At 43.9% G+C, this 25,065-nt stretch overlaps 1 protein-coding gene across 2 annotated transcripts in view; it reads right to left on the reverse strand.

Moving 5' to 3' along the window:
- The window catches only part of PRKCQ (protein kinase C theta), a 200,702-nt gene that overhangs the window by 169,657 nt on the left and 5,980 nt on the right, over nt 1-25,065 (reverse strand). The window contains exon 1 of one of the 2 annotated variants that reach the window (XM_034644269.1): nt 2,112-2,293. The exons of the other annotated variant lie outside the window; for it this stretch is intronic. Coding sequence (XP_034500160.1) covers nt 2,112-2,179 — 68 coding nt within the window. The 5' untranslated portion in view covers nt 2,180-2,293. Of the gene's footprint in view, nt 1-2,111; nt 2,294-25,065 lie in introns of those variants that run through there. 2 annotated transcript variants of the gene reach the window in all.

A 25,065-nucleotide genomic window follows, 5' to 3' on the forward strand; every position in this document is an offset into this window, starting at 1 on the left:
ATTACTATTTTGAGGGAGCTCTAGAAAGAGAGGTTTGGGGGTAAACCATGTTTTAAGACTCAAAAGAGAATGTGAAGTAAATTCTTTCACAGTAACTTTATCAATGGGGAAAATCAATCTGAAAGAAGTTAAACTGCTTGTCACAGAGTCAGTTCTTAGTTTAATTCCTGCCGCTTGACATCCATTCCGGAAAGTTCCTGGAAGGCTTTATATTTCTACCGGAATCAACACCAGTCAAGATTCTTCATCTGATTTGCCTCCTTAGTGACCCAGCTTCACTGTCAACGTAAGTATTCATTTGCCATTCTAATGGAAAGACCACAGAACATACTGGTAACAGCAAGGAGTGATACGGTAATTAACTCCACAGTGATTAACTCTAATTGACTTAGGCCAAAAGACGATCACAAATTAAGATAACTGAAAACTTGTGGCTTGATTCTCTCAGCCTGTCCTCACCATCTGAATTTATGAGATAACTGCTCAAACATTCTTTCTTACCTAAGCTGTTAGAGATCTGAATCCCGTGGTGTATCACATCAACTTTGTCTTCCTGAGTAATGGAGGTCGGCTATCATTATCTCTACGATATTGACTTATAGGTAGGGGCAGGAGGAGGAGCAGAAAGGTGTGAAACAACCACTATTATAATGCTGGGACCTGGCAGAAGATTTCTAATTTACTAAACCTGGAGATTCTCCAATTCGACTACACATGATCATTATTGTGCACTCACTGTTGTGTGACATAAGGAACTAGGGAAACGAGAACGGTGTATTTCTTGTACCTGGTCCTCGTGAAATCTATAAATTAGAAAGGGAAAGAAGGAAACTAAACCGGTATCTTAAGTCAAAGCACTGTGCTGGGCTCTGTCCACCACTGTTCATGGTCTCGTTAAGTCCTCACAGCAAGCTCTGAAGAATGGGCTACTGATCCCATTTGACAGAGGGGGGCAACTGAGGTCCAAAAAGTTTAAGGTAGAATATTCTTCAGCCCCCAAAGGGAACAAAATTCTAATGCACGTTACAACGTGGATGAACCTTGAGGATATTATCGCAAGTGAAATAAGCCAGACATAAAGGACAAATGTTACGATTCTACTTACATAAGGTACGTAGAATAGCCAAATTCATAAAGACAGAAAGTAAAACAGAGGTTCCCAGAGGCTGGGGGGAGAGGGGGAATGGGAGACAGTATGTAGCGGGAACAGAAACTTTGGGAGGTTGAAAACTTCTGGAGATGGATGGTGGCTGTGGGTCGCACAACGATGTGACCACACTTAATGCTACTGAGCTGTACACGTTAAAATGGCTAAGATGGTAAATTTTATGCTGTGTATATTTTACCACAATTTTAAAAAGGGTTACATGCCACAGCTTATAAGTACAATCGTAAGTAATTGAGATGGGAGATAGCTAACATCAGATATCAGGCATTACTCTTACAATGCTGTACAAGCCCTGGTAGTCATTATTTTTGCTACCTGCTGTCTGCTTTTGTGTGCCAATTAATAGTAAGCCCCTTAAAACAAAAAGAGCCATAAACACGGGGTGGCAGGGGGCGCAAGGAAGTAAAGACCACCTTACCCACTTTCCACCCAGGCTTGGGGTAGAAGTGCCTCTTCGGACAGAGCAAACTGGGCTGTTGAGAGGAAACTGGGGTTTGGTGCAAGGAATATAAGTGAAGCATAGGGAAACCAGAACTACAGCAGTTCTGAGAAGCTATTATACTTAATTTTTACCACATTCAGCTCAGCTACATCTTTTTTTTTTTTTAAGATTTTATTTATTTATTTGACAGAGAGAGAGACAGCCAGTGAGAGAGGGAACACAAGCAGGGGGAGTGGGAGAGGAAGAAGCAGGCTCCCAGCGGAGCAGGGAGCCCGATGCGGGGCTCGGTCCCAGAACCCTGGGATCAGGCCCTGAGCCAAAGGCAGACGCTTAACGACTGAGCCACCCAAGCGCCCCTCAGCTACATCTTTAAAATCCCACCGATACACCTGCCCATTCATCCAATCATTCTTTCATTCACCAGTCTTATTGTGTGCTAGCTATGGGCAAAGCTCAGTGACAGGCAAACATAGGCAACAATAATGTTATTGGTATCTGTACCTGTCTTCCGGGGCTTGAATTCTAGTTGGGGTGATCAAGTACCTCTGAACAATGAAGAAACAATACATGGATGAGAGGAGTAATGGACCATAGGTTGTATACGAAATACTGGGTCCTCCAGGCAGTAGGGGTCCAAACGACTTAGAATGTTCCTGATTCTTTTTTTTTTTAATTCTCCAATTGAATTTTTATTTTTTTAATGTTTTTTTATTGTATTATGTTAGTCACCATACAGTACATCCCTGGTTTCTGACGTAAAGTTCGATGATTCATTAGTTGCGTATAACACCCAGTGCACCATGCAATATGTGCCCTCCTTACTACCCATCACCAGCCTATCCCATTCCCCCACCCCCCTCCCCTCTGAAGTCTTCAGTTTGTTTCTCAGAGTCCATAGTCTCTCATGCTTCATTCCCCCTTCTGATTACCCCCCCTTTCTTTATCCCTTTCTTCCCCTACTAATCTTCCTAGTTCTTATGTTCCATAGATGAGAGAAATCATATGATAATTGTCTTTCTCTGCTTGACTTATTTCACTTAGCATTATCTCCTCCAGTGCTGTCCATGTTGCAGCAAATGTTGAGAACTTGTTCTTTCTGATAGTTGAGTAATATTCCATTGTATATATGGACCACAACTTCTTAATCCAGTCATCTGTTGAAGGGCATCTCGGTTCCTTCCACGATTTAGCTATTGTGGACAATGCTGCTATGAAGAATGTTCCTGATTCTACCAAGGAGAATGCAGAACTGAGTCAGGCATCCTCCCGAGGGATCCATCAGAATTCCTTCAGGTAGGAGATAGGTAGGTGAGAGGAAGTCGAGGGTATTCTGGAAGGGCAGAATGCTCAATATGAACCAAAGTAAAAGACCAGAAGCAGGGAGTCTGAGCAAGAAATACGATTAGATAATTCAGATTTACTATTTTTTTTAAAGATTTATTTATTTCTTTATTTGACAGAGCGAGACAGCCAGTGAGAGAGGGAACACAAGCAGGGGAGTGGGAGAGGAAGAAGCAGGCCCACAGCAGAGGAGCCCGATGTGGGGCTTGATCCCAGGATCCCAGGATCATGACCTGAGCCGAAGGCAGATGCTTAACCGACTGAGCCACCCAGGCGCCCCTGGCTATTAGTTTTTAAGTCATATTATAAAACATTCCAAACATACAAAAACAAACAAAAAATAACTTAAGGAACACCTTATACCTACAATCCAACCTAAAAAGGAAAACCTAACCAATCTATTTCAGGTTTCCAATGTCCTCCCATTGACTGCATTCTCTTTCATACTCCCACTACCTACTAAGAGAATTACTATCCAGACTTTGGAGTTTATTATTTCCGCCACTTGTTGAAACAGGTAGTATATATCTATACATCTATATTCTATATGGAGCATATCTTACTGGCTTTAAAACTTAACACAAATTGTTGACGCAACTCCATTTCTCACGTTGGTGGGATTCATTCTTGTTGATACATACGGTCTCAATTTATTCACTTTCCTTACTTTATAGCAGTGGTTTTCAAACTTTTTGGTCTTAGGATTCCTTTACCTTCTTGAAAATTACTAAGAATGCTGAAGAGCTTTGGTTTACATGGATTAAATCTAAGATATTTGCTGTATCTTGGGGCGCCTGGGTGGCACAGCGGTTAAGTGTCTGCCTTCGGCTCAGGGCGTGATCCCGGCGTTATGGGATCGAGCCCCACATCAGNGGATGGAGCCCCACATCAGGCTCCTCCACTGGGAGCCTGCTTCTTCCTCTCCCACTCCCCCTGCTTGTGTTCCCTCTCTCGCTGGCTGTCTCTTTCTCCGTCAAATAAATAAATAAAAATCTTAAAATATATATATTTTATTTATTTGAGAGAAAGAGCGAATGAGAGCGAGCACAAGCAAGGGGAGCCGCAGGCAGAGCGAGAGGAAGAAGCAGGCTCCCCACTGAGCAGGGAGCCTGATGTGGGGCTCGATCCCACGGTCCTGGGATCATGACCTGAGCTGAAGGCAGACAGAAGCTTAACCAACTGAGCCACCCAGGGGCCCCGTTTTTGCAAATCTTTTTAACATCTCACTTCATAGAAGACGGCAGCCTTTTCATATCTACTTCCACATCCAGTCTGTTGCTATTATAACATGCAGCCTCTGGCATTCCACTGGACGGAATGAAAATGAACAGGTAAAAAGGCCTTAGTAGTTTTAAAAAATCAGTTTTGAGACGAGAACTACCTGAAAAAGCCTTGAGGATCTCCGGGGTTCTCAGGACCACACTTCGAGAATAACAGCTCTCTACTCTTCTATGAAATACATATACAACAATCTTGTATCTGTTGATGTTTAATGGCTTTTGCTTCATTTTGTTTTTGCTTGGTTTTTGGGTTTTGTTCGTTTGTTCGTTTTTGCTATAATAAGCAACACTGTTACGAACATCCTTGTAGGTCTTTCCTTTGGCACATGTCCGGGAGTTTCTACAGAATATATGCAAAGTCAAACGACAGGTTTTGCAGTTGCAATTGCAGTAGTTCTTGTTGAATTGCTCTCTTAAAATTTAAAATCTGTAAATTAGTCACTAGCTTCCAAACACCTAAAACTTCAATCAAAATTATCTCTGGAAGGCAGGAAATGCAATTATAATTTAAAAACCAAAATAGAACTAATAGTATGGAATTGTATCTTGTGTGGAGAAAGGTCTCTGGAACACAAAGGTGCCGGTTAGCAATGGAAACAGCAAAAAGAAACCAGCCACAGAGGGAAACTCTGGCAGAGCCCATTCAAGTAATTTTGAGGAAGAAACACACCCATCTCTCTCTCCAGCCTCTTCAATGCCCAATTCAACCATCTGTCTGTTGAATTCAGCTGTGTGACCCTAACCCAGTGACTTCACCTCTCTGGGCTTAACGTCCTCATCTGTACAACAGTAATGTTTCATGATTTTATGGATGAAAACACACCATCTTCAAGAAGATTACAGATCCCTTGGGACTCATGGCTGATGCAGGTAAACAACAAAAGCCAGCTGGTGCCCAAGTCCACACAGATTTCTGAAGGAGTGGCTTCTGACGAGAGCAAATTCCAGAGCACTAGCTTCGGGAGAGGAATGGGCCTCAAAGCTGGGAAGCAAAGATGCACTGGAATGGGAGGAGGGGAGGTAAGGTTCGGGGAAGGGAAACAATATGAAAACAATTCCCCCTTTTGAGAGCATGGTCAGCAATGTTTAGAGGATGGTAGCCAGCTTCAGGGCTCGGGGAAGTGCAATGGCTACTGACATTTCCTTTTCCTTTTCCTTTCTTTTCCTTTCCTTTTCTTTCTTTTCTCTTCTATTCTCTTATCTTTTTTTCTCTTCTCTCTTCTTTCTCTTTCTTTTCTTCTCAAGTAGGTTCCATGCCCAGCATGAAGCCCAATGCAAGTTTTGAACTCACGACCCTGAGATCAAGACCTAAGCTGTGCACAAGGGTCACACGCTTAACCGACTGAGCCACCCAGGTGCCCCTGGCTGTTAACGTTTCTATGTGGAACCCTAAATTTAGAAGGCATCTGGCAAAGCCTCACCTCCTGGGTACTGCAGTAGGAAGAGGCACCTGTCGCTCGCCTCCACTGCAGGAATTTTGTCAAGTCTTTCTGGGGTTGGATAGAAAATCAAAGTGGGGGGCGCCTGGGTGGCACAGCGGTTAAGCGTCTGCCTTCGGCTCAGGGCGTGATCCCGGCGTTATGGGATCGAGCCCCACATCAGGCTCTTCCGCTATGAGCCTGCTTTTTCCTCTCCCACTCCCCCTGCTTGTGTTCCCTCTCTAGCTGGCTGTCTCTATCTCTGTCGAATAAATAAATAAAATCTTTAAAAAAAAAAAGAAAATCAAAGTGGAAGTTGATTGCAGTATCAGACATTTCTTCCAAAAACTCTATCAGAAGTTACTTTCATTGGGAATCAAAAATGATTTCCATGAAAAATAATGGAGTCTAATGGCATAAGGACCCATCCGAATCTCCCCTTGGACAGTAAGGATCTGGGCACATAACCTATAACTGACATTAAAGCAGAGCGGTTATCTGTTTGCATATCTTCACAGTAGAATCTCTCATCTTTCTAAGTGATGCATATACAAGCTATTTTTAGGAACTTCTATTTCAGACAACAGAGATTCAGATGAAGAAAGCAATCCTCTGAAGCAGACTGCTAAACAGAAAAATATTTACCAAACGGCAATTCTTGGCTATCATTTGGATAAGGGGGAAAGACACCTTTTGTTGTGTACGGATATTGTAAAAAAGACATCAAAAGAGAATTTAAGGGGTTTCAAAGAAAATATGAATTTCTTTAAGGGTAATGCATTATACTGAGTCTATAACTTTACAGTTACGTTCTGTAAGTGGTTACCATAGCGCGGATTAAAAGGAATAGGAGATGGTTTAAGAATGACCTATTCATCTATAGAACATTATAGCAAGAATTACTGCCTTCTGGTTATTCTTTTTTTTCTTACTTCATACATCATGCTTTAAAAGCAACACCCATGAGATATCTAGAACGGGCAAATCCATAGAGACAGAAGGTGGAATGGTGATTTCCAGGGGTTGGGGGGAGCTGGTAATGGGGAGTTATTGCTTAGTACGTCCTGAGCTTCTGTTTGGGATGGTGAGAAAGTTCTGGAAATTGATCACGGCAGTGGTGAATCTAATGCCACTGTATGCTTAAAAATAGTTAAAAAGGTAAATTTTATTCTATGTGCATTTTTACTATAAGAAAGCAACAAATAATACCTTATTTAGCATTTATAAAGCATTTGATTTATTACTGAATTTGCAACAATCTTAACTTTACTTTTTATCTCATTCCTGGGCCGCTTCCCTTCCCATTTTCTAAACTGGCTGTACCGTGCTTGTTCTCCTTGCGTCTGCAAAAACATAATTCTGTCTTCCCCACCCCTGGCAGATGGACTAGTCCATTTTTATGAGAAAATGGAAGCCACCAGGCACAGGTCTGCTCAGCTTTCTAGTCCAACCTATCCTTATCTCGTCTCTTCTCTCCAGAGTGTCCCAAGTATGATCCTGCCCCTGGCCACATCCCTGGAACTCTTCTTGCCCTTCAGCCCTTGCCATTCTTGTGATTTCAGCCTCTGTCCCACTCCCACCTGCAAACACACTCATGCTCCCCATCCCCTGACAACTTCTGAGGTTGCTTCTCCTGCAGATGTGGCTCTCTTTCCTTTGCCAACTAGCTTTGCAGACCGTTTTCATTTCCTCACCTTCCCTTGGCTTCTCCACTTTCTGCCATTTGCTTCCACCACCCACCGCCCCACCAGTCCTGCTTTCTCAAAGGCAGTGATGATGCCGGCCTCGAGGTCACTGGCTTGTTCTTGGTCTTCCTCCTCGCGATCACACGTTACACTGCCATCAACCCTGCTTCCCTCCTGCCGTTCCTTCCATCCCTTTCCTCACTCTCAGTCTACTCTGTTGGTTCAGTTTGCTTTGTCTAAATATTATGGAAAACATCCAGGTTTGGACTTGATTTTTTTTCCTGGCCAATCTCATCCACACGGATGGCCTCAGCAGTCTTCCATGTAGTGATAACTTCAAAAGGTTCGTTTTTCTTGATGTGTACTTGCACATCCTTCAGTCCTATGTTTTCAGCTATGTATTGGACCTCTCCAAGGGGTGTTCCACCAGTTCCTCATGGACAACCAAAATAAATATGAATTCTACCTTTTCCCCAACCCCTATGCCTCCACTTTCTCCTCTGTCTTGATCAAGGCAATTACTATTTATTGAGTCTCCCAAGCTACACATATTGGACCCAATGAGTACTCCTCGCTTTCATCCTTTCTATCCAACAAGTCCTGTGAATTTTATCTGGTTATTTATTTTGTACTCGATCCCTACTCTTCAGTATTTTAGTTTGAGAATTTCAGATATTTCCTCTAAATTATGACAATAGATTCCTAATTAATACCAACCCCCTCACCTTTGCATGCTGCCTATTCCTCTTCCACAGCAGCTATAAGAGATGCCTTTCAAAATCTCTTCCATGTTGAAAAACATGAACAGCTTCTCTGCTTAAAAAGCATGAAGTCCAGGGGCGCCTGGGTGGCACAGCGGTTAAGCGTCTGCCTTCGGCTCAGGGCATGATCCCGGCATTATGGGATCGAGCCCCACATCAGGCTCCTCTGCTGGGAGCCTGCTTCTTCCTCTCCCACTCCCCCTGCTTGTGTTCCCTTTCTCACTGGCTGTCTCTATCTCTGTCAAATAAATAAATAAAATATTTAAAAAATAAAAAATAAATTAAAGAAAGCATGAAGTCCAGGCTCAAAAGCCGCGTGATCTCTTCATTACAATCAAACATCACAACTTCAAGGGAATTCAACTATGGCTAAAATTATAGGTTTAAGAAGCGTTTTGGTTTCTTTAAACGTGTTCTTTTAAATAGTTTTGAATTTGTTTTTAGAAAACCTTAAGCAAAACAAATCTTCCCTCACACAACTAAAAAGATGAAAACAGACATAGAATGCTATTTTTTTTAAAGGCTTAGTAAACACATGGAGGAGATCTATGCAGAAACCCACAACTGATTTAATTTGCAAAACCACAGCTTTAGCTCAACTAAAGTAAAGATGACTTAGATAAAATACAACCAGAAAACTGAGATAAAAGATACGGGTAAAGAAGTTAAAGCTGATGGTTCAGCAAGTAAGCATCGTGGGCGTGGTGTGAAGGTCCCGGAACCTGCTCTGGAAGCTGGTGGACTGACTCCCCGGAGCATAATGTCCTTAGTGGGGTCCCTGCTTGCTGGCCTGGTGTCATCTACTGAATCACGTCCCTTTCACTTGTGAAGATACGGTCACCTTGATACAGAAGCAGAAGTAAGATTTTTAGGTTGAAGTTGATTTTTTCCGGTTGGTGTGGGAGGTCACTGGTATTTGTGGAGGTTGTTTTAAAGCCAGCGTTAAACAGTGGGAGTCAAGAAGCCTTCAGTCTCTCTTGATTCTACCACCAACCAGCTGGGACACCTTGAATGTCCTGCTTGGCTCCTCTGAGCCCCACTCTCCTAGCCTTTAACGTGTGGGGTCTGGGAAGAAAAACTCGTCTTTGTACATGCTAAAATTCCATATTTTACTATTTTCATCTCAGTATTCTTAAGACTTGGGGAAGATTCTAAGAGATGGTTTTTATCCTTAGGATTTAAGAAAAAGGGGTAATAAAGGACCCTATTTAAAAATTGAGGAGGGCCGTTCTCTTCCCAGGGCGATATTTAGAGTACCGAAAAGGTTCTCAAGCACAGCAAGGCGTGTCCCTTCAGATGTGGCCTATGTGGAAGTTACAAAGAGGACAGGAAGTGAAAGCTTTGGGGCTGGGGCTGCACAAGTGGGAATTAATTAGACAGGCAAACTTTTCGTTTCCTTCTGCTCATGTGCTTACCTGCTGAAATTGTAGCAATAGGCAGTACAAAGTCAAGATTTTTTTTTTTTTAAAGAAAAGGTGTAACTCCTTAGCTCCTCATTACTAACAGGAATCTTAAGAGTCAGATTCCAGAGAGAGAGAGAAACAAACATTTATTGACCACCTACTGCATCCCAGGCATATACCAGCAAAGGAACACGGCGATGGAGAAAGAGTCCATGGCCCCAGGAGGAATGCAGAAGATGAGAATTATACACTATTTGGGACCAGCGAAGGACAGAAGATGCCTTTTCTATGTCATCTCATGACTTGTCTGCACCCTTTTTTTTTTTTTAAACCATACTTTTGTGGCAGCGAGTACCTATCAGATATTTTCCCTCTCCCTCACTGTCCATAAAAACAAAGCATTTAGTACTCTAAGAGCAGGCCACATTCCAGAAAGTTGTCTGTTTAGATCTTTACTTTCTTCACTATGATTTCATAGCACTGTCATAATCTAAATTATCTCATTTATGTACTCTCTACCCTTTTTTCATTGCCTTTCTCCTCCAAAAGAAAGTAGGCTTCACGCAGGCCAGGATCTTGGCTCCCTCTTCTCCCCTGTACTCCCAACACTGAGATCAGTCACTGACCAATGTCAATTACATGCTTGATCAATTCATATCTGTTGACTGAATAAAGTCCAGCCTTGGTTCTCATGAAGATTCCCATCCTCTCTAAGTTACAGAGTAAGTCCTTCTAACGTGGGAAGGACACCTCATCAGGACTGGCATTTCTAAGAGGACCTGTGTTCCCTTAACTTCTAGCTGGCAGAATTTCAGGTACTGGAATAAAGTGAAGTGAGAAATTTCTGGCAACATAATGGGAGGTATTTTGAGATCAGGGAGGAAGTGGCATTCCAAAGGTGGTCACCCTTGGATTTGCTGGGAAGTCCACTCCAAGAAAAAAAAAAAAAAAAAAAAACAGCCCTCTGTTCGGTTCAAAGCTTCCTCCCTTCCTCTGTGGCTGAATCCATAAGTCCTCTCAGGGGTCCATGAAGGACAGAGGGACAAGGTTAAACAGAAGCCATACGAAATGTAGATACTTTGTTTCTGTCTCTGAGATTGGGAATCATGATGTCCTGTGCCTTGGTGGTTATTACAAGTTTCCTATTTATATATTTTCAGGGCTATTATTTATATTCAACCAATTGCTCAACCTCTAAAAATTGTCCATTTGCTCGGACATGAAGTATCTATTGGGCTTCTGATTTTATTTCGCAAACCAACAAAAAATGATAAAGTACAGACTTCTTGGGATTTTAAAAATTAATCTTTGGAAAATACTGACAAAAGTAATGTTTTCTTCAACAGAGATATCTCTGAACTTTTCGGAATCTTGTGACTCAGGAACTTGTCAAATAGTAATAATAAATAATAGACCTAAAATGTCAAAAACTTAATGTGAACCTTATTAGCTATTCAAGGGTGTGAGAACTTACAGACTAAAAAGCAAATTACAAAGTCACATCAGGTATATACTAAAAACAATTTAAGTATATCTCATAGTATAACAATATATCATTCTTCCCATTTCCAGAACGATCCCATAAAGCTGAAGTTCAGACTTCAAAGTGATTACTAAAGAATGTTAGTCTGGCTGGATTTCTCACTCAGGTTTAATTAAACAAACGTTCTTCCCACAGTCTTTGCAAGCTACAGCTGTCCATATACATTACACGTATGTATCCTTATATGATAGAATTTGCCATTTTTAAATGTGCCCAAAACAGTAATTGAGATATAAAGAGGGCAGGGACTCTCAAAACTTACTTCTCAGAATTAATACCAAAGTCAGGTAGCATTTGTTTAAAAAATGAGTCAGTAGCTAGAGTATATTGCCAAATTCGGGCTTAGCCAAGTGGAATGGCAAGAAGAGACAAAAGCACCAAGCCGCCTATGTTGACATTGCAGCTTCGCCATTTAGGAGCTCTGTGACCTTGAAAAAGTACTTCACCTGTGTCCTCATCTGTACAATGAGGACAATGAGAGGACCTACCCCAGGATATAAGATGACCAGAGCAGTAGCTGGAATATGGAAAAATACTGTCACTCGATGATTGCTTCCTTTATAGTTATTCAGTCAGAAGAAGACTCTGGGTTCTTCCAAGGTAGGTTTCCCTTAGTTGGGCTTAGCCATCACCTCACTTCTCCCCAGTCACACCAGGTCCTCTTTGTCACCAAAGCCAACACATCACCATCAGGGCCATGTTCCCAGGATCCAGTCAAGTGAGCTCAGGGGTGAAGGTATTGCCCCAAGTGACACAGGTGACATCTCATCTTTAGGAGTGACAGTCCCACACGCTTTCCCAGGAGCAGGCTCTTCCCTTCTCTCTGCTCAGCTTCTCCTCTGCCCTCTCAGGATGGACGGTCACTTGCTGAGAGCCACACAGTGCTTGGATGGGGGTGCCCCGTTTCAGGTCCGCGGCGCCCTCGAGGGGAGCTCGCTCCCAGCACATCTGCAGAGGCCACAGGGCTGGTCTGACCTAACGCCCTCCACTCACTGTTTGGCGCTTTCTTAACCAGGACACGCCGTGCTCTTCCCCACATCGAATTGAATTTTCTGTTCTACTGACCGTGTGTGTTCCTTATCTAGCACATTCTCTGTCTGCACTTTGGCGGTACTGTACCCGCCACTTGGGCTCCATCACACCCACCTCCTTCCGTGTTTGGGGTTCTCCGGCCCGTCCGGCAGGCACCACAGCTCTGCCACTGCGCTGGGATGCTGCCATCAGTAAATGGTACCAAGCGCTCGTGGAGGGGCCTGTCTGCTAAAGGCAAGGGCTGGACGGGGGAGCAAGAGACAGGTGCCTGCCCTGCACGCACAGGGGGGTCGGGGAGGGGGCAGCGCCATCCCTGCAGGACCCTGGGCACATGGGGGATGCATTAGTGTTGGGGGGCGGGATTCTGGCGGGAAGCGGGGCATGCCAGCGCACGGTCCCCTGAGGAGCACTGCTACTCGAGACACAGCTGAAGAATGAGGGCACGTAAGCCTCGAGCGGGGAGGCTGGGGGAGCAGGTGGGGGGCAGGCAGGAAAGGGCCTGGCCGGCCGGGCCAAGGGTCTGAATTGCATTCTATGGGTGGTATGGAGTAGCCACAGACCTGTCAAGTGGACAGGTGCCTTCCGATGTTGTGTCAGTCAGCTCCTCCGTCAGCAGAGCGTGGTGGGCATGGGAAGAGCGACACAGAGGCTCCCGCTCCAAAGACCACCATGAGGTCACCTTCGTGGAATGGCTTCCCAGACTGCCTCATGACTTGCACTAGGCCAGGTCTCCAGAGAGGGCTCTGACCATATTGCTCCCTCCACAGATCGTCTGCAATGCTGCTCGGCCTCACTCTGGAGGGGTGCAGCCTACTGCCCCTGCCCGTGACCTTGGCTGGCCTGGACTTGCTGACCAGGCAAATGGAGCAGAAGTGATGCTCTGTGAATTCTCAGTTTGGCCCCTAAGAGATCTCAGCTTAGGCCTTGGTGCACTCAGAGCACTCCCTCTTAGGCTCTAATCACCATGAAAAGAGGCTCGAGGAGTGGGGTGGACCCAGTGTTCTAGCCATACCTGCTAGGAGCCATACATGAGTGATCCCATTTCCTGTCTGTCCACAGTGTCGTGAGAGACCCCAGGTAGTGTCCCAAGGAACGGAGCCAGCCCAAATTCCTGATCCACAGAGTCACGAACAAATGAAATGATGTTGTTTTAAGCCACTAAGTTTTGGGGGAAGTTCACTACACAGTGACTGATAGCCAAAGCAACACTCTGAGTCAAATAAATACATGTCAAATAAATAATAAACTGCAACTGTGACGGCTTCGGGGCAATAGCACTGGTCCACTACCAACACGTGTTAAGTTGTCCGTCACCCTTGATAATTTATTACCACATCTCATTTCAAGCCTATGCCACACTCAACTGATTAGTGCTCAAGCTTTTTAAAAAGCGATTCTTAGAAAATGTAATCCTCTGATTCTCCCTTGCAAAAGGCTAAGAAAATGTGGCGTGTGGATTAAAATTCCTTGGAGTTCAGTCTAAATTTTCCTGTTGGTAGTTTTTAGACAAATATCCAAACAAATATATGTTTCACTCGTTGGGCCTGCAGGATGTTTCACGATTCTTTATAATTTGCTTTCAGGGCTGTATTGTGAAGTGTCTTCAGGTAGTCCAGTACCTGAAAAATTGCGTGATAAACAGTGTGCTCTCTCCCTAGGTCTAGATACTCAGACCCAGAGGACTCGATTATTTCTCCATGAGAAACTATCTATAATATTTTTCCAGGAGAAAATCGATTTTGTCTATTTAAATAAGCCTATATCCTCTCTGTTCTGAATACTTGTAGTCTGTTCTCTGAAGAGAAGGGGCTTGCCCTTCTCCCTTTCATTTCTATTGAAATAATAAAGCTCAAATATGATGTCACGTGTAGACATTTCTCTCCGCCAGCTCCACCCATGAGAAACTGTTACTGGATGAGTTTTACTTCATTAATTTCTAAAATGACGCGCTCATTTATGCTTAGCAATGTAGGCATTTTTTGTGTGCCAAATACATCGCATTTCTCTTAATAGGTGACCAAAAGCCTTTTCCTGCCGCTCATGGGGCTCACTCTCCTGAAGCACGTTTGCTCAGATCTCAAGTGTACTGTACACATGAGCAAATCTCAATGCTTAGGAACCAGGAAAGAATCTCAGTAGTAACATCCTTCTGTTTATTAGAACAGAGGAAGGACGGTTCGAGAAGCTTGGGCTGTGCCTTTAGCAAATACTCAGGCTGCCTCTGCCTCAGTATTTGGGATTACGCAAGCTCTTTCTGAGTTACTTCATTAACATTAAAAGGATTTTTATAAGAATCTAGGATTCGCTCAGTTATATGAAGGAGTAAAGTGGTTCCCGTTCCTCTCTTTTTTAAAGATTTATTTATTTATTTGACTCAGAGAGCAAGCTAGAGAGCAGAAGCAGGGGAGACAAGAAGCGGGAGAGGGAGAAGCAGGCTCCCACTGAGCAGGAGCCCACGTGGGTCTCGATCCCAGGACCCCAAGATCCGGACCTGAGCCAAAGACAGACACTCAACTGACCGAGCCCCCCAGGTGCGCCTCAAGTTCCTCTTATGAAAGAGTTTATTTATAGCTACTATGACCATCACCCCTTCGAAATAGCCTTAATATGGATTTAAAAATCCAGATTAATTTATTCTTCTTTTTGAATGACTAGCACAGAAGAAATTTTTCAAAATTCCCATTCTTAGAGGAGAGAAGATTCTATCTGGCTGCTGTTCCTCTTTATCTTATCTTCCACCAACAAAATCCACTGAGGAAGTCAGGTTGTTCCTTTTGGAGAACCAGTACTTCGAGAAAACTCGGTTGTTACGGTATTTGAGAAAATGTGGCATGTTATCATCACGAAGACCCAAGGAAAGGTGTTTTCTTGTTATGAAGTCAGAACTGTGGCTGGATGGCTTTGGAGTTCAGGTGACTACGGTTCCATATATGGGTGAAGGGCTACACATACCTCTCTTGGTGACATTCACTTATCACCCAGGCTATTTACCAACACTTATAAATGGGCTAGCCGGAGCCTGGGAACCTTGACACTTATCCAACACTGTACCACCCCAGGTGCCCAGTAACGTCTGACTGGAACATGTGGAGATCAAAGGAACACCCAGAAAACAGCTACAAAATATTGGGATCAGGGGGAAACCTAAAGACCCCTCATTTAACTCACACATCTTTTGGTCCATCTGGCAAAACGGGATTGAGAACTGTGTTCTCCTAACCACGTCTATGACCTTCCTATCTGCCTTCGCAGTTGCGTGGCCATGAAGGACTGGTGTGGCCCTGGAAAAGCAGGACAAAGGCGGGGGGCAAGGGACAAAGTCACAAGACCTGATAGCACCTCACAGTCTCTTCCACGGAAGGGGACGCTCTAATTCAGATTCTTGATACCCTGTGTGCTGGCTACTGTATGTCCCCGCTTAGCAAGGAGCCTGGAGAATGATGTGCAGAGAAGGCACCAGGAACTAGCGAGGGGAGGGAGGCAGCAGATGCCAGTCTAGGGACTGGCTACCAGAAGTCAGCACGGCAAAATGCCACAGTGGACTTGGCTCTATGAACCACTTTTCAGTTAGATCCCTAAACCTCACCTTGCAAACCTGGACAAAAATTGCAGAGCTTAGGGCCCTGAGAAATGTGATATTCATAGATTCCTTCACAATGACAGCTGGAGGAAAATAAAATATACTCCCAGACTGTGAGAGGCTTCCCGACCTTCCCCAGGTCCAGATGCAGCTTGAGCTCCATGCCATGAGCTAAAGAAAAAGAAAGAAATAGAAGACCTGGCACATGCCCTTAGGTGAGCTAACTCAGGAGATAATAATGGCATTAAAATATCCTTATTGAGCTCTGGTTATGAGCTGGAGGGAGACTGCAAGTCCTCAGAGACGCAGAAAGTAGCAGAGAGGGTAAACGTTACAAGCCACATAGCAAAGGCATAACACGAAAGGACATTTTTTGTAGTTGCCAAAAGGGACTCTGAGTGAGAAGAGTTCTTCGCGAACAGAAGGAACAATGCACGTTGAGTTTGGGGGCTACCTTATTTTCTTACTTCCTAAGAAAAGCAGGATACTTTGGATGGCGAGGCCATTATGGGGCTGGNTCTGGCACATGCCCTGAGGTGAGCTAACTCAGGAGATAATAATGGCATTAAAATATCCTTATTGAGCTCTGGTTATGAGCTGGAGGGAGACNCTGATGGTTGGAGGAAAATAAAATATACTCCCAGACTGTGAGAGGCTTCCCGACCTTCCCCAGGTCCAGATGCAGCTTGAGCTCCATGCCATGAGCTAAAGAAAAAGAAAGAAATAGAAGACCTGGCACATGCCCTTAGGTGAGCTAACTCAGGAGATAATAATGGCATTAAAATATCCTTATTGAGCTCTGGTTATGAGCTGGAGGGAGACTGCAAGTCCTCAGAGACGCAGAAAGTAGAAGAGAGGGTAAACGTTACAAGCCACATAGCAAAGGCATAACACGAAAGGACATTTTTTGTAGTTGCCAAAAGGGACTCAGTGAGAAGAGTTCTTCGCGAACAGAAGGAACAATGCACGTTGAGTTTGGGGGCTACCTTATTTTCTTACTTCCTAAGAAAAGCAGGATACTTTGGATGGCGAGGCCATTATGGGGCTGGAAGGCAGAGGGGGCCAAGTCTCACACAGTGAGTGGCATCTCCCTTAGTCTGCAGCCAAAGGTGAGCTAACTATTTGGTTAGCCTAAGCTGAACTTACGCCGACACGTCCCAGAAGGGAAACATCACAGTGGAACTCACAGCGTGTTTTCCCTGAAACATGATGCCATTCATATCACAAAGTATACTTTGAAATCTGCCTCTGAAATCCCACAGAGGTTACATGGGCTTTTTTTTTTTTTTTTTGGTTATAAGCCAGAATCCTCAACTCCAGTTTTAACGTTGTGTTAGCTGTGGCTTACTTATTGTTAGGAACCCTCTGCACGTGCCCGTTTAGTTTTATCATTGTTGAGATTTATTTTTTTATCTTCTTTAAAAGATTATGGTATTTTTTCCCTTTGGTTTCACTATTTTTTGGTTATTCTACCTTTAAGTGAGTCCCCCTAAGTAATTTATTATTCCTTACTTTTAAACCATTTTTCTTTAAATGCTTTCAATGACTTTATCTTTGGCACACTTTTGTCATCCTAGCTCTTGAATTTAGCCTTTCACTTTTTACCTTTCTCGCTATTACCGGCTTCGATGAATTTTTAAGATGATTATGATTTTTTTCTGAAGATTCCTTAAAATCTTTTATCGTTCCATTAAAAACCTTTTACCTCTTTATTCCTTCAATATTTTCTTTTTATTAAAATAATTTTTGAGTTATTGGTATATCTACATTTAATGTTTACCTATTGCCTCATCCTTTTACTTGTGGGGTATTATTTCAGCATATTTTAATATTGCCTTTTAGTCCCTGATCATTCTTGACTTAGTCTTGTCTCCTTTTATTCTTGGCATTATAGTGGTCATTAAAGTGAGAAACTGTGAGAATGATGGAGGGAGAAAAAAAATCACACCATAAGGAAGGGAGATGGGGTTTTTATCTCGCAGCAAATTGCCTTTTAGCATCTTTAAATGCTTCCATCACCTCCAACTCTTACTTTCTTGAATTTAGCCAGATAAATCCATAGGCCCACAGGACTGGCCAGGTTGATAATGATGTTACTTGTGCAAATATTTAAACCCCATATATTGGGATTCCTTTCTCCTATCACTTAGTACATAGTCTCTTAGACATAACAGGTTCTAAAATTTATGGCTCATTTATTTATTCACCAGCCTTCCAGGGGACAGAAAGGAGAGGAGGAGATTGCAAAGGAGAAGAGAAAGAAGAACGACGAGAAAGGGGACAGAAGGCAAGCATCGCTCCAAGAACACAGGAGCGCTCAGCGCACAATCTTCTGCAGAGAAGTCAAGTAAGAGAGGAGTAGAATTCAGCAAGGATTAGCAATAGGGAGTGTGACAGTTTCCGAAGACTTAGTAGACACAAAGCCAGATGTCTGTGGCCAAGACATGTGGAGTGAGGAAACAGAATAGCAGGCAGAGAGGACAATTTAAGGAGTTTGGTTGTGAGGAGGAAAGAGAGAAGAAAGTATCTAGAGGAAGGACAGTGTTTTCCTTCAAAGAAGGAAGGGGTTTAAGCACGTGTGATGCATGAGAATGGAGCCCGTGATGAGGGAGGGAAGGAAAACACAGGAGAGAGACGAGAGAATCAAGAGAATGAGATGCCCAAGAATGAGGAAGAAATGGATCCCAGAGCACCTAATGGAGGAGGAACATTAGCCAGGGGGTGAGGCATCTTTCTTTTTTTTTTTTTTTCCACAGTAAAAAAGAGGGGAAGATGGGAGGGGAGACCCGGATGAAGTTAGATTACAGCCCTATGATCACAAAGTCAGGCTGTTCTCATCAGGAAAACTTCCATTTTTCTCAGTGAAGCAGGAAGCAAGGCAAACATGCTGAGAGCAAGGGGCTGGGGTGTCAGAAGAAGGTCTTAAGTGGGAGCTGTAGAAAGCATGCAGGGTTGACCAGGGAAAGCTCGAGAGCCTGGCTGAAGTTGGACATCATGGAATTAGAGCATCATGAATTCGCACAGTTGCACAATTTTGTCCAGTGGAACTCCTCGATCTCTATATAGACACTAGGAAGAGTAGACAGTTGGATTCAGCCAGAGCCGCAGGGGTCCTAGCTTTAGAAAGGAAAGCACGTCATCTCACATGACACCACTCACACTCATCTTCTCCCAGCACCGGGGGAGGGAAGAGTAGCTGCTTTCATCTTTGTCAGCCTGAGGTTGAATCATCCCTGGTCTCTATAATCAATACTCCTTCTACCTAACTGATCTAGTCCTTTAAGAAGCTGATGGGATATGGCTCGAAGTTTCTATTCTTCCTAACAATGCGGAATATGGTTCCCACACCTGCCCCAAGTAAATCTCTCCCACAAATAGCCAACTGATAAACAAACTTGGGGAATACAACCCACATATGGGGCAGAGGCATGAAAAGAAGATTAAATTAGGAGCCAAGAGATCAGGGTTCACTGCTAGTAATTTGTTGTGTGACCCCCTGATCAAGTTTCTTAACCTCTACAGGATTCAGCGTTTCCTCTATAAACCACGAATGACCTGCCTTCAGGAGTAAATGATCCCATGTATCCAGGCCCTTGGCACAGTGAATGCTCAACAAACGTCCCTTTCCTTTCTATTTCTCCTTCTTCCCTCCAGCCCTGAGTTTATGTGACTCTATGACTTAACAGGAATGGTCTAGAAAACTAAATGCCCTAAGTCTATAATTTTCAAATGTTTAGGTAAGAAACAGGTTGACTATGCCCTAAATTCCACAACATAAAACTTCATGAAATAATTACTCTCACTACACAAAATGGATTCTAGTATTTTCTGTTCTATTCTATTTCATTTTTAAAGATATGTTTGTCATAAATCAATAAACTAATCTCATAATCTAATAATGGATCATGTCTTGCAGTTTAAAAAACATGACGTAAGAGGCCTGTTTTTCTTTCACTGAAATCAGCACATAAATGGACCACAGAATGGAAAAGGTTGAAGACAACCGTTCTAAAAATGCAAAACACACGACTTAATGAACTTCTCCCAAGACTGCAAGAAAGACATTTCAGCTTATGTTCATAAAAAACTTGGCTTCTTGCTCACCTGGGCTGTGAAGAGTCATCTTATCTGACCGTAAACTCATAGCACTTGGATTGCTCTGGAAACACCAGGTTCTGACAGCACTCTACTTACTGGGCACTTATTTTAGTCCTCACTTGGAGTGAATGGCTCAGGGGGCTGGAGATGAGCAAGAGGATAAGACAGCCAAGGGCAGTTCAGGGTCTGCTCTTTATACTTTTAACTAAAGATTGGTTGTGGGTGTCACAACACGCTTGGAGGGGAAGCCTCCGGGCTTGCACCTGCTCTCTCTTGCACGCACCTGCTGTGCTCAAACCAGACTGCATTCCTTTCCTTTGCTAAGGAAAGGCACTCTACAAATGCCATTCCCAACTTCTGGAACATCCTCACCTGGTTCACTGCCCCCTACCTGAGCCAGCACTTCTCCTGAGATATCTTCTCAGACACCCCAAACCTAGGTACCCCCATGTATATCCCCAGGACAGCACGTCCACATTCACTCTGCACTGATTTACTGAGGGCCTACTATGCGCCAGGCCCTGCTATAGCACCTGGGGCTACGGCTATGGATGAAACACTCGCCCCATTCTAGAGGAGGAAACAGACAAGAAACAAATAAGTAATATAGTTGCGCACCGAAATATAGCAATATAAATACATGCTGAAATTGTCGCACTTCATTATAATTTCCTCTTGACTTGTGTGCTTCTCCCCTATGGATTATACAGTCCAGTGTGGGGCTCCCAAGTTTGTAACAAAAGCCTGATGAATTGAAGTGTAGCCCTCCGCATTTTGGCTCTCTCCCTTGTCCCAAGAATTTGTCCTGTTTTGATCGCATACAAGAGATAATTTAACTTTTAATCTGCAAAGGGTCTGTGGCACATATTTACAGTCAGTACCAGTAATACCATGCTTGCTTTATTCTCGACAACGACTTATTTCTAAATCCTGAGGTCCTTCATGTAGGCAAGGGCAACCGTACTTAGAGGGGTCTTTTATCTTTCAGGAGCCCTCCTGCCTATGGGTTCCCTAGGCCTTTAGGGGATGCTTGTATAGTAGTTCCTCCAATAATTCTGCACTAGAGAACGCTATCCAAGCCCAGGAGAGGGAGGAAGAAGCAATGAATTCAGGAGCAGCATCAGCGCATAGACCCCTGAATCTTGATTTTTTACAAAACCAAGCAATTTTGTAAAACGTTCACTGGTTACCACCTCACGACACATAACGATGACCACTATCAAAACAAACAAACAAAAATCAGGAAATATCAAGTGTTGGTGAGGCTGCAGAGAACCCGAAACTTTTGTGGGGTGTGAAATGGCGCAGCCATGTGGAAACCAGTATGATGTTCCCTCAAACACTTAAACACAGAATTACCATTTAATCCAGTCAAAAGAATTTAAAGCAGAGACTTAAGGAGATATTTATACACCCACGTTGAAAGCATCTTTATATGTAAACCAAAATGTGGAAGCAACCCAAGGGTCCACGAACAGATGAATGGATAACCAAAACAGGGTATAGAGACACAATGGAATATTATTCAGCCCTTAAAAGGAAGGAAATTCTGACAGGTGCTACGACAGAAATGAATCTGAAGGACATGATGGGGAGTGAAATAAGGCAGACACAAAGAGACAGGCACTGTATGATTCATTTCTATGAGGGGCCTGGAGTAGTCAAATTCAGAGACAAAAAGTAGAAGGGAGGTTGCCAGGGGCTGGAGGGAACAGGGAGCGTTAATGGGGACAGAGTTTCAGTTTTGCAGGATGAAAAAAGCTTCGTGGACAGATGACTGTAATTAATGCCACCGAACGGTACATTTCAAAATGATTCAGATGGTGAATTTTATGGTATGGGTGCAATTCTACTACAATTAAAAAAAAAAAAAAAAGCAAAACAAGACTTGAACTGGTAAGTTGTCCAGCTCGGTGTCAGAATCAGACAAACCTGACTCTAGCACATACCAGCTGTAAGAGCTGGGGGAGTGACACGACTTCTGTGAGCCTCAGTTTCTTCACCCATAGAATGAAAAAGGTGATGACGATACCTAATTTATAAAAGCTTTGTGAAGATTAAAGGAGATAGTAATGTTTGTCAAATACAAAATTCTGAGTTTCATATCTGGCACATATAAATACTACTGTATCAATAAAACCATGCTTTATTGCTTTTGTTGGCTCTGATTATTTTCATTCATCATCAATATCACTAGCATAACTCAAAAAGTAACATTACCCTGTAGAAGTAGGTCCCACCAAAGCGAGTACCTTACAAATCTGCTAATTTCATCCCAGAGTAGAAATCTAGGATTCTAGGCTGGGGTAAACTATTCCTAATTTCTGAAGTTGCTGATTCTTTGCCCCAAGGGTATTTTCAGATGACAGAGCAACATACATACACATTTGTGTATAAATGCTTGATGTGTTAAGATAATGAAGATGTTTCTCTTACTGCAAGAAAACACTTTTTTTTTTTAAAGATTTTATTTATTTATTCGACAGAGATAGAGACAGCCAGCGAGAGAGGGAACACAAGCAGGGGGGAGTGGGAGAGGAAAGCAGGCTCATAGCAGAGGAGCCTGATGTGGGGCTCGATCCCATAACGCCAGGATCACACCCTGAGCCAAAGGCAGACACTTAACCGCTATGCCACCCAGGCGCCCCAAGAAAACACCTTTTAATTCACCTTTCCGCCTCAATGTTTTTCTGAGGTTCTCATGATTTCTTCCTTAACAAGGAGAATAGGTGTGAAAAGACAAAATGAGATGCATTGCTGCTTGAAAATGAAACATCTGAAATTTTAATATAATGGACAGAAACAGAAAGAAGTTAAATGCTATGTATGTCACCATAGACTGCTTTCTCTACTTTCAATTACAGATTTGATTTGGGGCAACAAAATTACACAAATATAGCATCACATGATACATCTGTGTTCTCTGGGATTTTTCATCATATAACAATTTCTTTGCTTTAAACAATTTAGGAAAATTACTTCAAAAAAAAAGAAAAGGCTGAACCCTATAAAAAGAAAATCACCTGAGATGAAATACACCCTTATTAACAGTCACACGTGATTCCTCTATCAGCAATATTCTCAGGGGCAAACAACATAATCAGTAAATCTAAAACATGAAATGCATTAAAAACAGGAAGTACTAATTCTCATTCCTATTTTAAAGGAAGGCAAATGCCCTATCATTAAATCCTGCATCATGAGGGGGATTGCGGACTTTACTCCTGGATGCCAGTTACCAAGTTGCACCGTAAGCCCACACTCAAAAAATCCTGGGCCCAGTCCCCAGAGAATTGGAGATAAAACCTCAAGCTCATTATACAGAAGAATCGTGTCTTTCCCACAGAAGAATATATCACAACGGAATGAGGGACCTTTATAGAAATGACGGAAGACAAATGCGCTATTCAAGGCAACCTCTGGGACCCGCTCTGACCAAGCAAAACCGAGGATTCATGTTAAAAGGGATCTTGAGATGATAAGGACCAAGGAGTAAATAATTGGACAAAATCCCTGCGTCTCTGAAAGAGAAATGGCAACAGCAAAAGAAATTACAGTTCCAGCAGCTGACCCACGTACATTCAAACCAGACTCGCCAAGGGGGTTTCTGTCCTCAAAGGGGGACCCGGTAGGAGATCCGACAGAGCAGATTGCCCAAGCACCACTTGCCCCTCTGAGCCACTGCAGCCCAAGATGGTGGCGGAAGTGAACATGACACAGCGGAGGGTGGTGACAAGACTCTTCCCTGGAACCTCACATTTTAAAAGTTTACAAGAAAATCACAGGAGGTTGAAAACAAAGGCTGGTGATGCAGAACAGGTTACTCTTGAAATCAGAGATAAATGTTTATGAGACAGAGAAGAAGGGAAAAAAAAAAACCCAAACCAAACAAAACAACTTAATTTGGTCTTAATCACTAACTGGGAGGAGTTTCACAGCTGAGGCTTTGAAGGTTTGAGAAGGTCTTCCTATGCCCAGGCTTTAAATATACGTGCATTCAATCAGCAGAAGAAAGGGACTAACAAGTCAATCTGGGGCAGACACCTGCCTCAAACAATGGCACTGATCTCAGAGGGATTTTAAACAGCTGTGCATAAACTTCAAAAGTAATTTGCAACCAAATTAGTGAACGTCACCCTCTTTCCCACTAGACACAGCATTTTTTAAAGAGATTAAGCATTCGCAGTGAGCCTGCCATTTTACAAGTTACCCAAGACAAGTTAGGGAACAAATGAAAATGGTGATTGGCAAGGTTGGGGTGCGGTGGACCCAGGAGCTGAGGAGCGGGGCTCCTGAGCCGCACATCCCTCCAGGGAAGGGGCGGAGGTGGTCACCGACTCCACAGAGCTGCGAGGGGAGCATGGGGAGAACGGGTGCAGCAGCGACCGGACACGAGCTGGGGTGGGCACCTGGTGCAGGCAGGACCTGCACCCCCCGGGGTGCTGCACCCTCCACGGACGAGGGAGAGCTGCGAGTTCTCGATTCTCCCTCCACGTCACCACCCCGTCCTCATCAGCTTGTGTCATGACTGCATAACCTTTTCTTAGCGCCACTTTGGGCAGGACAACCCCAAAGGTCAAGGCAGCTCCGTGGCACGCTGCTGGCAGAAAGAATCGGTCTTCAGCCTTTGGGCTTCTCTTCATTCATGACCATAGGAGTGCCAAGCCTTTGGCGTGAACGGCCCATTTCACACGGATAACTGGGGCTCTTAAAAGTTCAATGAAATACAGATATCTAACCCTACCTTCCTAACATGTGTCCTGAACGCTGATACACAAACAGGCTCGCTTGGGGTCACAGGACTAAACACCAGATTTTTTTTTTTTTTTCCCTGTATGTATCACAGAGCCGCCGCACCCTACCCCAGGCCCTTGAAAAGAAACTTGGGTTTGTTTAGAGGTGAGTCTCGGCAGCCTTGGCTGCTGCTCTCGCAAAACCCAAGAAAACAAGTTATTCTTTCCTGTGGACAGGTCACCGTCCGCATCAACCACGTCTCCTTCAAACGTCTAACAAGGATCTAAAACTTTCCACCTTCTTCCCTCCCTCCCACCCCAATCAGTTCAGGTAAGAGGGGCGAAAAACACGAGAAGTTGGAGAAGGCGCCCCCAGCCCCAGCCCCGTGGCGTCCGCACGGCGAGGGGCCGCAGCCGCCCGTCCCAGAAACCACGGGAAGCGACTGGCCCCAAGTTCGCTGCGCTCTGGTCCCTCTGCGGCTTGGCAGCCAGCCCGCGCCCCCCGCCCCGGAACGTCTACACGCGCGAGCCGGGCGGGCCTTCCCCCCTCGCCGGGCCGCGCTCCCGACCCCGCGCGGACC

Source organism: Ailuropoda melanoleuca, chromosome 15, assembly GCF_002007445.2.
Source record: "Ailuropoda melanoleuca isolate Jingjing chromosome 15, ASM200744v2, whole genome shotgun sequence".
Taxonomy (NCBI): domain Eukaryota; kingdom Metazoa; phylum Chordata; class Mammalia; order Carnivora; family Ursidae; genus Ailuropoda; species Ailuropoda melanoleuca.